We start from the raw sequence: 13,976 nt of genomic DNA, 5'->3' as shown, positions 1-13,976 counted from the left end.
TACAATATTGTGTCATTTGTGTAATAGTGTAATTTAATCATCATCAAAACCTTTTTTTTTCAAAACAGGAAATAATTTTTAAAAAAGAAATTCAAACTCCAGCATCACATATATAAGGCATGCTGTGGGGCTGTCAATTAAATGGAAGTAGCTGAGTGCTAGGAGCGGAGTTCTCCTTGTGATTCGAAGTGGCTACTTTTCCTTCCTTGTACGACTAACAGCTGATCTGTATCAAACTCAGGATACATTAGAATCAAATTTCGCATTTGAAAATAACGACGTGCATCCTCTCTCGGATTGGGCTTCAGAAAGAGTCAGAGACACATGACACACGTCTTGCACCAGCAGCAGTCACATGGGCCTCTGCTCCGTCGATGGATGCTGACAAGGTCGCGGTGCAGGGAATTCTGTGATGTGAAGACTCAAGTGTTGTGGATGTTTCCCTGTGTGTTGTTTCTGTGTTTCTTATCACTGACAAAACTTTAACCCAAAGGATTTCAGATTCACACAAAGGATTGTCTCAACAGGTTTTTGATTTTCATTATACGTTCTGAGAGAACCTTTTTCTGTCACAAGAATTAATCATTTTTAACAAGTGACAATTGTGTGTGAGTCATCTACAACATAGGCTACATATCAAACTGTCAGTGACAGCTAATCGTTCCCTGTCTACATCTCAGTTACCCATGATGGCTGGCCTGACACAGGTGCTTCTGTGTGTTATATGTGTGGCAGGGTCCGTCTGCGTGGCAGCATGCCCCACCGGCTGCACGTGCCATGAGGCAAGGGTTCACTGCTACGGAAAGCAGTTACGTGACATTCCGAAAAACATTCCTGCAGACACCATTTACCTGAATCTAGCCAGCAACCGTCTTGAAACCATCAACTCGGAACGTCTCAGTCACCTCACAGCACTAACCGAACTGTTGCTAGGCGATAACAACATCCGAAACATCCAACCTGGGACATTTACTGGTCTATCAAGTCTCGAAACCCTCAACCTCAACTCCAACATGCTGACTGCACTTCCTCCTGGATTGTTCGATGGGATGGGAAATCTCAGCTCTATCCTCATAACAAACAACAAGATTGTGAATATTGAGGGTGCGTTTCAGAACCTGTCCAGCGTGAAACGAATGGACCTAGGAGGGAATCGGATACAGGCGCTGACGGACAACACATTCCAGGGCATGAAGAATCTTGTCTATCTCATGATGCCTGATAACAACATTAAGAAAATCTCCTCAAATAGTTTTGTACCACTTCAAAGTCTGACATACATTGTGCTGAAGAAAAACTCTATCAAGGATGGCAATCGGTTATTCATTCGGAATCATCGTCTGTCGTACATCGATCTCACTGGATGCAGTCTGAAAGAAGTACCGATGGGGTTGCCATGGGCGACACGGTATCTTCAATTAAGTAGTAATAACATTACTAGGATTAACAAGAGCACCTTCTCAGGAACACGATACTTAAGCATCATTGCGCTGGATGAAAACCAGATAACACGCATTGAAAAGGGAGCATTTTCTGGAATCAGAGAATTACAGGAACTGTGGCTCAATGCCAACAAGCTGAAAAAGATACCATCACCATTTTCCCCTAAGCTAACAAAACTGCACATCAGCAAAAACAGAATTTCTAAGATATCTAGAAAAGACTTTCCAAAGAATTCTGCACTTTCTGTCCTCTCACTGAGCAGTAATATGATTAAAACAATCAACCCTGGAACATTCAGTCAGTCTAAATTCCTGACAGAACTTTCCCTCAGTGGCAACAAGATAGCAAACCTGCAGACGGGCGTCTTTGCCGAGCTCGGAGAAATCCAAACCTTGTCCCTCAACAATAACAAAATCACCAGAATACAGAAGGGATCCCTTTCTGGATTGACAACTTTGACTAAACTCGAGATGGCTTTCATTGTTGACATCGAGACAAATGTCGAGGGAAACATATTTGCTGACATGCCGAACTTGCAGTTTCTTGATCTTCAGCTCAGTCCTGCTATATCTGCGCAAGTTCTGGGCTCCGACGACATGATGTTGTCTCTTTCTAATGTAACCCACATCAATCTGATGGACAATGAGCTGACATCGTTGAATCCCAACCTGCGGACGTACCTGCATAGTGTTCAGCAGATCAAGATTGCTGGGAACAAGTGGCATTGTGACAAGAGACTGCAGTGGCTGAGCGCATGGATGAAGTCACACAAGAAACTGTTCTTCATGGGCAGAAATGTGGAATGTCACACACCATCATCACTCAAAGGCTTACCCCTTTCCATTTTAAAACCATTCCAATTTGCTGCTGTCACAACGACCGTGCCACCGCCATCAACAACTGCATTAACACCAGCAACAGAGGCATCAACAACACAAAGCTTTGCAACATCTAGCCCACCTAAGAAGGATACTGTTAAAAAGTCCAAACCAAAAAGGCTTCCGCTGACCACAGCAATCCCTCCGACCAAGATTGTGCTGACGAAGATGATGACAAAAATAGTGACACAGAGATTCTTTGTGTTTCCCAGTACAACACCAAAACCAAAGGTAAAGAAATCAAGAAAAACAAGAAAACCAAGAAAACCAAAGAAGACCACAACTCAATTTCGCACGCAGACTACCATGATAACCACCAGTACAATGTCAAGGACACACAAAACGCCAAATAAGGTCATTACAACAAAATCCCCTTACACACAACAAATTACATCGGGAATGCTTACAGGAACATCAGTAACTCCGACACTGGATGACAATAGTCTCACAAGCGATGAAGACACTCTCATGAAATCCAGCTCTGACAACTCATTCAATATTTCCAACACAGGAACACCAATGAATTCTTCAGATGACCTTGGAACAGGGAACAGTTCTAACCAAACATCACAGACAACGAACTCCTCAGACTCCGATCCATCTAAGAAGGCGGCAATATCTACTGCAGGCGGGGTCGACATGAAGACTGTCATCGTTGCAACGTGTGTCACCGCTGCCGTGATTCTCATCATCCTGGGCGTCATCATATTTTTCGTGATTCGGTACCGGCAGAACAAGCTTGTGTACCATCGTGCGCTGCAGTATCGTCAGGACTACAAAGACGTTGTGTTCTTTGTAGGTGAGCCCATGCCTGAACTCATGATTGACACCAAGCAAAGAGCTGTGAGGTCAAGGTCAGACCGAGGGTCAACATCGTCCCGGCCCAGTGAGGACATTACCAATGACCTTGCAGCAAGCATGAAAGTATACACTTGGGACGACGAGTAAACTGTGTACATGTGACAATAGATAAAGTGTAAGTAATAATAATAATAACGACAACAATATATGGATATTTGTAACACGCTATAGTCTATCCATTGAAGCATACTCAAAACGCTAAAAACATTATTTCCCCAGTCAACAGATCAGTTTCCACTTGATTTTCAGCTCCCTGGGGAGTATACAACCCAAGGTGCCTGTGAAGCGCTAGAAGGTTAGCATAAATATGACAATAGATAAATTCAATTTATTGATCTCTGCATAACATAATGAAAAAATTCATTAATCGCAAGAAACAATACCTTCATTAATAATATCATTTTTACAATAATCAATGTTTCACTTAATGAAGTAGCTTTTAAAACAATATTTAAATGAACCGCCCAATTGATCCTATATTGACAAATGACTTGCAGATATGTTTGTCCACAGAAACACCTTTCTCAGCATATTGGGATTATCAGTCAATGGTATACTGAGAAAGAAGGCATTTGATTAAAAGTAGTTGCTAGGTGACTTTATATGCATATTTATCTGATCGTGATAACAAGTTAAACCGATCGGTTTATCACATGGATAATACTAGTCACCATATGATAAATTATATTATTTGACTCTTGTATCAAAAACTAGGCTTTGCACTTTAAGGATTTTTAAGAGGATATTGTTTGTGAATATTTGTAAATATCTCCAATTGTATAAATATTTCATAGTAGGATATAGCTTTATAAATTGTTTCGACATGTATAGAATTTATCTATTTTTATTGATGAATTAATACTCCAATATATATATTGATACTTCACATTTATTTTGTCAAATTCATATACATATATATGTATACATATTTCTATGATCTTCATAGATAATTAACATGAATGTCATGAAATCATTCAAGTATGGAGCTCTGTCTACATATATGTTTCCGTCTCGATATAAATTCCTGTGGGTCTCAGACAACAGTAAATGATTCCAGTGCCTGAGAACTAGAGCTGTCAAGAAACCAGAATATTGATACAAATTATCCCGATACTCTATAGATTCACAAATTGAGGCTGTGAATACAAATATGAAGAAACCATAGTTACTGACTAATGCTACATTTTCTTAAGAATTTTGTATGTTGTCAAGAATGGTACAAATACCCATGTCTTTAAAGACGTAAGTGTCAGTAAGAAATACAACTAGAATGTGTTTTTATTAAGAAAAATATGTCCCCTCATACTTTTTGGGGATACATTAGTTCAAGCTGTTACTGTAAATATGTTTGGTATATTGTTTCCATGGAAACAAACTAAAATACAATTCTGACAAATTTCAAGACAGCAAAATTCACCAGTTAAGCTGATAACCAATGCATATGTGCAGTTTCATACATTCAAGTAGATTTCAAGTCATGCCCCGGAAATTTACTGCTTTACAAGTCTTACCCTCAAGTGTACTCCTTACGTTAGCATTAATTGATGCATCGATATGTGATATTTCTCAGTCCCTTACCCTATATCAATAATGTCATTTCCAATTTATGCCAAAGGTTCTAAGATTTCTTTGTTGTTTGTTGTTTAACCAGGGGTAGACTCCTAGGTCAAATCAAACTAATCTGAATCTCATTTCAAACTAGTGGTTAATGTGAAATATGTAAATTTTAGTAGAAAACATCTATCCCTCTGGATTTTAACTATTCTCAGGCTAACAGACTAGTGGCTGTGTCTATCCCTGGTTTAAAGCCACACTCAGCAATATTTCATCTATATGACAGCCCCCTGTATATAATCAAGTCTGCAACAGACAATCCAGTGATTGATATTATAAGTAACGACCCATGCTGTCATGTACGATGAGATGAAATAAACTATCAGTGAGTTTGAGAACTGATCCTAGAGTCTGCAAATACCAGGACAGAATGCTTTCATCATAACATAAGTCTGGAACAACATATTGTAAATAGTATAGTTTTGTACAGTATATAAAAATCTGCTACATAGGTATTGCCAGGCATAAAATACTTCATTTCATACCAAAGTATGTCAAAAATAGAATAAAGTACATTGTGATCATGAAACTACATATTTCTGAAACTAGTGATTGAATAAGACAAATATCCCAGATTGAGATATTCAATGTTAACTGCATGTGTCACTGTGACAAACTGCAGGTATCACAAAGCAGCCAGACATCTACCATCCAGTTGACTAATTAAGTAAGAAAGTACATGTTCATGTTGGAAATATTTATTAAATTTTTCAATGCGATGAATACTATATTGAACAAAAATAGTTAAGGATCCTGAATATGTGGGGGGATATTTTTTATGAAATTGTGTGATCAAGTCCTCACTACAAAATAATATCCCCCAAAATTTCATAATTCCTAACTATTTTTGTTCAGAATACTCAAATATCATAATATTTTTAATTATTTAGAATGATGCAGCAATGCTGTTGTCATGACGATGAAATATACAACCAGATTACCCCATATTTACCCCACGCCAGAGATGCCACCCCTAATTAAGCTTTGGAATAATCACTACAGGGGTAAAAAGAGGTTATTTTATGTGAAAAAGAGCAATAAGAGTACCATGTTCAGGTTCTGTAGTAATATTGTGTACATAAAATTATTTCCCTGTCTGCACCAGCAAAAATTGAACGATAAAATAAATTGAGTGTGTTTTAACATAACAACCAATCAGAGAACTCTGTGAATTGAAAGCATGGCTCTCATTGGTCAGCAGTTTCATGTCACCCATGCATGAACAATTTGCTCTCCATGATAATTTAAGCATATAAATAATTTGTGAAAAAAAAATAAAAATCGGAGAGGGCAAATACAATAGCATAATTCTAAGCTCAAAATTCTAACTATTATGGCAAAATCGTAATCTCTGCTATAAGATCAGTGCCATTTGAATGAAACAATCTGTGGTCTCGTTAAGTTTTTTCAAGAGACTGAAGTGACAAACACTGAATATCCCCACCTCCCTCTCTGATAATAAATAAACATATCACTTTTGAACATTAAATACAAAATCTATTTAATAATTGAACCATCCATGACCTAGTCTGGAATAATTAATCCTGGTTTTAGGAGACAGAGACATGAAAGAAAGCATCAGATGTACTAGGATACAGACTTGATCTGTTATCAATGGGAGACAACTCTAGCATACACCTGCTTGTGAATGAGGCAGCTGACCTTCACAGAGTATACAACAATTAGAGGTCATTCAATGTATTCCAGATTAGTCTGAAAATAATGGTATGGTGTTCAGTAACTGTAAAAAAATCATTGGAAAAAATAAACATCATCAAATTCATCTGACCTTATTTTGTTTTTAAGAATTTAGGTACTTTTACTCACTCGGTAACGGAGCCATGAAGATTTCCCGTAGAGCCATGAACTCATCCTCCGGGGGCATGTTCTGAGTCCCGAACTCGTCACGCTCCGGCCACACCTCCCTGTAACCATAGCAACACATGCAAAACACATTCATATTCTCAGGAATGTTGTGAGTATGTGGCTGGGGTCTGATGACACACAATCAGCCAGGCCAGGGATTGACAGTCATTACTGCTTACATTGCAACATGGTTTTGGTTTGGTTTGTTGTTTAACGCCGCACTCAGCAATATGACAGCTATATGACGGCCTGTAAATAATCGAGTCTGGACCAAACAATCCAGTGATTGATATCATGAGCATCGATCCACGTAATTGGGATCTATGACATGTATCAACCAAGTCAGCGAGTCTGACCACCCGATCCCGTTAGTCGTTTTTTTACGACAAGCATAGTCGCCTTTTACGGCAAGCATGGGATGCTGAAGACCTATTCTACCCCGAAATCTTCACGGGTACATTGCAACATGGAGCAAGGACTTTAAAGGAACAGACTTGCATGTCTCATTATCTATAGAGATATTTTACTATTCTCAGTGTTAACAATGGTTCAAAACTGCAACATGTAAACACAACTCTTTGTTGATACCATTGTTCCACAACAATAAGCTGGTATGATACACTTCAATACCAGAACCAGGTTCACTAACAAATACTGAAAACTCGCAACATCCCTGGGCTTATTCAATGACATTGCATGTCGAGTTGGTTGGTTGGTTGGTTGGTTGGTTTGTTGTTTAACGCCACACTCAGCAATATTCCAGCTATATGACGGCGGTCTGTAAATAATCGAGTCTGGACCAGACAATCCAGTGATTAATATCATGAGCATCCATCCATGCAATTGGGATGGATGACATGCATCAACCAAGAGATGGTTGATCACTGAGAGGATCTTATGCACACTCGATGACCCTAACTTGCTAGGCTGTCATCATGGGGGATTTTTTCGCCCGTGTAGCTGACAACAAAATTTCACGAATTCCGTCATAGGGTTTTGTGACATGTTTGTTGACTTGTTGGTGCTGAATTTTATTGATACAAGTCAACTTTAAAGAGTTTGAAGTTGTATTATTCTGTTAAACTCAATTTTGATATTTCTGTGCATTGCGCCGAGGTCTGTCTATTTACACAGGACAGTGAAATATTGTATTCATAAGCTTGACCTAGTTTATGACAGGAACTCCTATAGTTTGATCAAATGAGGTCTTAGAAAGTTATAAGCGGCAAGTAATATACAATAATATACAATATACTAAACTTGCTCCAGTAATATATCAATGTTATAAAATTTGTGAATACTTCTGGTATCTGATTTGCTTTTGCACATTTGATACCAGGGCCCACAAAAAGCTCAAAACTCGGAGTCAGTATACTGTGTCTGAGTGGGGTATTCGTGTTAAAGTGTGGTATGGTATCTTCCTGAGGCAAGAGAGTTAACTGACTTTAAAAGTCCAGTTTCCACCCTAGACTGGAATTACTGGGCTCCATTGTAGCGCCACCAGTGGCTATTACCAGTTATGTCCCTTCTAAGCCTCTCCTATGGACCAATCAAATTCCACCTCTCGTATCGCTTGTGTTTGCTTCACACAAAATGGTGGCGCCCAGTCAAGACGATCTGATAGATAATCAAGTCTTTAGTCAGTTAACTCTCTTGCCTTGGGAAGATGGGTATCTCAGTGGGCTAGCACTATAAATCGGAATCAGTCCGGACTAGTACAAGCAGAAACACACACACGTGCATGTACGTCACTATATTAGTGCAATAATCTTGGAAGCGACGTTAAACCCCATTTCACCTCACCCCACACCTTTCTACTCCACTTAAACTTGGTCAATATTCAGAACACTTATTTGAATTAAGGACAATGGTAACCTTGTATTCAAACCATGCAGCCTATTGGAGCAAGCAAGTGGACTACATATGAATAGATTGATCTTGTTTGCTTGCTTGTTTATTGTTTATTGTTACATTCAACAATATGTAAGCTATATGATGGAGGCCAGTAAACAGAAGTCTGACCAGACAATTCAGTGATTTATATCATGAGCAACGATTCACACCATCCTTGTATGATGCATGCTTTTAGAGCTGAGTATCTCTTGGGATCTTGCCATATGATTCATATCACGAGAAGTGAGTGAGTGTGTGAGTGAGTGTGTGAGTTGGCTTTAACACCGCTTTTACCACTTCGGTGAAACCCATGAGCACGGGTATGGTGCTGACAAACCTAGAAACATAATCAGGGCGAACCGTGATTCGAACCCACAATCATAGGTTTCTGGCATGCCCAAGGGCACAGCAAATCGCAGCACCTTAGAGGAGGATTGGACCACGATAAGGACTGAAGAAACTACTGGTATCACGATACACCACATTAAAATAGTAAGAAATGATGAAATCACTGAAATACAGCTCTAAAACCTCATCCTTCATAGCTTTATTTTTTGTTATCTCAAAAACTTTAACAAAGAAAAACACGAGAACAAACAGTTTTAAATGAAGGAATGGTTATTAAATGTAACAGCTAGTTGGCACGTCCTCAGTTACGACGTCCTTGTGTTCTGCCATGTTTACAGGTGGCGCTATGCTACTTCTGCTATTTTGGGAGGTCACTCTATATTTGTTTTTCTATTTTTTTATGGTGTATCGTGATCTCACAATGTGACAATTCATACATTGTATGTACATAAAAATCTATGATATCATAGGTATCGGTAAAACCGTTACAACCCTACATGCTATCATCAAAGTCACTAAGCCTGACCACTCGATCCATTTGGTCGCCTCTTACTACCTGCTATAGGAGACCAATCCTAACCCAGGCCCACCAACGACACAACAACTAGCGTTAGTCAGTACCAATAAGATCCAACCCACTGAATGACTCTGAATATGACGATGGTCCCCACAGGTGTCATGATAGCTAGTTTGTTTGTTTGTTTGTTGTTTTACGCCACACCAAGCAATATTCCAGCTATATGATGGTGGTCTGTAAATAATCAAATCTGAACCAGACAATCCAGTGATTGATATCATGAGCACTGATCTAGGCCAATGGGATACGATGACATGCATCAACGAAGTAAGCAAGCCTGACCGCTCGATCCCTCACAATTTGGTAGTTGCCTCTTACAATCATAGTTGCCTCTTACGGCAAGCATGGGTTGCTGAAGTAGATTCTCTTCCCGCATCTTCACGGGTATCATGTTGGCTAGTGGTAGTCTGTAGTAGTGGGATCCAACTTACCGAGCTGCTCTGAAGATGGCAATGGCTTCACCAGGTGACCGATTCCTCATGCTGTCCTGAATACGACACATGGCATCCACTCTGTATAACAGACAAGCAGACGATATAGTAATCAAGGCTGGAGTGAGTGAGTGAGTGAGTGAGTGAGTGAGTGAGTGAGTGAGTGAGTGAGTGAGTGAGTGAGCAAGCATACGAGCGAGCGATCAAGGTTCTTTGCTGCTTTTGGAAGTATTCCATATCACGGCGACAACACCAAGAATAATGTGGCATCAAACACAGGCCGAACAGGCTGTTTATGTCATACATCCATATTCAGGCACCAGTGTCAGTAAGACATTACTGAGAGTGAGTCAGACAGTTGGGTTAAACACCACTTAGAACAGTATTGCAGCTAGAACCCTGGCATCAGCTTCACGGGGGAAGAAAGCCCAAAGTGGCAAGGGTCTACATTGTATACCACTTTGCTGAAACCCATAAGCCTGGGTATGGTGTTGAAAACCTAAATAAACTAGAATGGGTTTTTACTGAAACACATTAGTTGAAGTTCCTGTGTTTAGAAATCCGAAAGACAATAGCAAATTACAGACTTGAAAGAAAATGTTTTCATGCAGAAATATTCATTAGTTGTAGAGAATTGGCGGGAAAAAATTGCTACTTGTTTGAGAGTCCGAATTGTTTCCATGGATACACAAAAAAAACAAAAAAAATAAAAAAATAAAAAATAAAAAATAGTTGAGCATGTGGTCATTGCACATGTCTAGTTTCAATCCACTGGGAACAGAGCCCAAAACAATATGTCTTCCCTCCTTTGTGGGTAGGGGATGTGGGGAAAAAAAGAAAGACGACATATATATGGACAGCAGGGATTCAAATCAATGCTCATAGATTCCTGTCATGTCTAATGGATGCAACTCTGCACTGCGAATTGTGGGTCCTTGTCCTCACCGACAGTATGAAGGTCAGAGTAAATAGGCTACAGGTATAACACATATTAACACATGGCACTGCAGGCACCAGATGAGAGTGTCCCTCCTCCTAGACCTACCTCTGCTGATCAACCTCTACTTCAGATGCAGCATCAAACGGCGTCACATCAGGCACCTCGTCACGACCCTGGAATATGGAGGAGAGCTGACTGGAGATCTCGTCCCAGAGGTCCTCAAGCTCCTGAGGTGTTGGCTCCAAGGGTTCAGGTGCAACTGAGAAATAGCATTGTACATTAATAGTGAGTATGGGTTTATGCCGCTTTAAGCAATATTCCATTAGGGGAATCAAACCCGGATCTTTGACGCGAGGAGCAAGCGCTTTAACCACTAGACTACACCACTGCCCTGTACATTAATAGGGAACTTTACATTGACTAGATCAGAGTGAGTGAGTGAGTCAATAGAGCCTTCCCACAAATCAACTCGAAAGGGTGCACGGGAATCACACACGATGAGACGCCCAACGCTAACACCGTATTCGTGCATGCATGATTCCCGTGCAACCTTTCCAGTTGAGTTGATTGGTTCAACTGTGTCATATGGCCCTGTGACGCATGGGTAGCATTATGCAGATGGCTGTTTCAATGAATGCTCGTTCCACCCGTGACGAACAGGTCTGGTTGTTGATGAAACATAGTGATAGCTAAATAGACAGATTTTTTATTCATGCACCGATTGTATTCAAATGTAATATCCAGTTATGTATGACTGTTTAATAATCTCATACCAACTTTGACTGGAGTAGGTCCAATAGTTTTTCAGATATTGTTGTAAACGTTGGTATCTTAAATTACCTTCCAGACCATAGTCCTGTAGTCCTTGCCAAACTGCCCAATAGTTAAGGTATCCTAAGGACTAGTAGAAATTTGCCATTTTTAAGGGTCTTACTATATGTTACCATTGTAAGGACTAGTGGACTACAAATGTTAGATTCTACCCCTGGGTAGGACGTACTGGCACTGGGTGATGCCAGTCACTGAACTTTGTTCATTGTGCTGGACAGATGTATGACTTGACATACCATTGGCCTTGACCTTGGGCTTCTTCTTCTTGGTCTTCTTCTTCTGGACCACCAAATGGGAGTTGTTCTTGCAGTGGTACTCCAGCATCTTCACAAACAGGTGGCTTGTCTCCACCAGGTCCCGCAGGTACGTTCTGGGGAACATCAAGCATACAGCGTCATCACTTGGATAGTTGGGAGGTAATCAGCTTCAGAAGTAACAGCATAACAGAAGTAAAAGCGTGATACTAATAGCATTGAAGATGAACTCCATTTCATATTTGATTGCAAGGCATATGTATTGCTGAGAAATAAGTACATACCGAAGTGGCATATTTCATAATTGTTTTTGTAAATTTCATAAATTACTGACTTCTAATACAATGTAATAATGTGTCAATCCGTAATAAATGTGCTAAGTTCGTCAAAGCTCTGAAATGTAAATATGCACTTGATAGTAAGTATATTATGTCACCTACCTAATTGCCATATATAAAATATGACATTGTTGTATCAACTGTGTACATGGGTCCATGGCATACAAGACAAAAATAAAGTATAACTGACACTCTGGTTCCCATACACATGGACGCATGAATATTATTGCTTTAAAAATAAGGGTGCTTGGTTTTACCGGTATATCGGTAAATTGAGATTCACTTTCACTTTCCAGTATTGCAATATCATTTTTAATGCTGGGTATATATGAGGTGATTTCAAATAGTGAGTTTTATCTTGTGTTTAATGTGACACATGCATATTTATTGAATATGTTAACATTATGTCATACCAAAATCTTGTTTTGTTCAATTTTTTGAACTTCAAATTTTTCAATTCATCCACTGGTGTTTCAAATGCTTCTGAATTTAAAATTTAGAATTAAACAATACTGCAATAATGGCAGACCATGTGCTCTAAAATTAAAATCTCTTTTTTGACATCCAAAGTGCTGTTGTATAAGTTTCTTCTATGCCACTGCAAACATAATTAACCAGCCACCTAAATAAGTGCCCCAAGGAGGATTTAATCAGAAAGAGAATTTCCTGGTACCTTGACTGTTTAGACTGGTCAAACTTCTTCAGGAGAGTTGTAAATATATCCCGAAACTCCATCATGTAGAAGACATTACCTGCAAAGAGAGTTACCAGCATAGTGAGATTTGGTTGGTTTGTTGTTTAACGCTGCACTCAGCAATATTCCAGCTACATGACGGCGGTCTGTAAAAAATTGAGACTAGACCCGACAATAAAGTGATTCATATCATGAGCCTTTTATGGCAAGCATGGGTTGCTGAAGACCTATTCTATCCCGGGTCTTCACGTGTCAGCATAGTGAGAGACTGCATTCATCAAGGCACTGTGTGAAACAATGCTCCTGGCCCTGGGCCACAGAGTGATCTTTCGTAATTCTTTTCGTAATTCCCCCCTCGATATCACACCAAAGAAGGATGCAGAAAAACTACAGTGAGGTTCAGAATACAGCTGAAAGAATTCTGACAAGAACACCTAAGCATGAAGACATCACTTCACTACTGACTAGACTACAACAGACAAGCCTGCATGTTCTCTCCAATCAAAAGATCAACAACTGCTAGTGGTCCCAAAGTCACGTACCGAAACATGGCAATAGGTCATTTCAACATGCTGGCCCATTGCTAAGGAACAATCTGCCACAAGAAATCCGAGAAACAGAAAATCTGACAAACTTTCAAAAGACATTGACTTGATCAATCATGGTCTAAGTGCATTTGAGCAGTTGTTAATTGGAAAATGTGCTCTACAAATTCTTAATTTAATAAAATTAAAATTTGTAGAATTTTCCTATTCGGAATATTCTATAAGTAATACGTTACCACTGTTATACCGAGGCTGTTGTCTCCCACAACTGCTGCTATAGCGAAATCTACCACAGAGATCTCAATTACCTCATGCAGCACGTGCGTAGCCACCTAGCTGCCATGTGACACCCTTCACTCGTCTCCTGCGAGAGCAAGTGCTCGGGGGACGGACGGGCGGGCAGCAGCCCAGTGGTAACGTATTACTTATAGAATATTCCGAATAGGAAAATTCTACAAATTAC

At 39.7% G+C, this 13,976-nt stretch overlaps 2 protein-coding genes across 2 annotated transcripts in view; one reads left to right on the top strand and one right to left on the bottom strand.

The window, feature by feature from the left end:
- The window catches only part of LOC139463860 (protein timeless homolog), a 61,999-nt gene that overhangs the window by 27,442 nt on the left and 20,581 nt on the right, over positions 1 to 13,976 (bottom strand). Inside the window, exons 14-18 of the mRNA XM_071245240.1 lie at positions 12,948 to 13,026; positions 11,919 to 12,052; positions 10,957 to 11,110; positions 9,912 to 9,992; positions 6,624 to 6,721 (exon numbers count right to left, since the gene is read on the bottom strand). Of these exons, the coding sequence (XP_071101341.1) occupies positions 6,624 to 6,721; positions 9,912 to 9,992; positions 10,957 to 11,110; positions 11,919 to 12,052; positions 12,948 to 13,026 (546 nt within the window). The remainder of the gene's footprint in view (positions 1 to 6,623; positions 6,722 to 9,911; positions 9,993 to 10,956; positions 11,111 to 11,918; positions 12,053 to 12,947; positions 13,027 to 13,976) is intronic.
- On the top strand, positions 161 to 3,597 carry LOC139463858 (leucine-rich repeat-containing protein 15-like). Its single transcript, XM_071245239.1, has one exon. It carries the CDS (start codon positions 687 to 689, stop codon positions 3,267 to 3,269), a length of 2,583 nt encoding a protein of 860 aa, XP_071101340.1. The 5' UTR covers positions 161 to 686; the 3' UTR covers positions 3,270 to 3,597.

Source organism: Haliotis cracherodii, unplaced genomic scaffold (genome assembly GCF_022045235.1).
Source record: "Haliotis cracherodii isolate W230 unplaced genomic scaffold, xgHalCrac1.p SCAF_16, whole genome shotgun sequence".
In the NCBI taxonomy this organism is placed as follows: Eukaryota; Metazoa; Mollusca; class Gastropoda; order Lepetellida; family Haliotidae; genus Haliotis; species Haliotis cracherodii.
Note: the sequence above shows the minus strand (reverse complement) of the source record. Positions and strands in the feature narration are given on the sequence as shown.

Excerpts from the sequence above, each read along its gene's own strand:
- LOC139463858 (XM_071245239.1), top strand. The coding sequence starts at position 687 with ATGATGGCTGGCCTGACACAGGTGCTTCTGTGTGTTATATGTGTGGCA.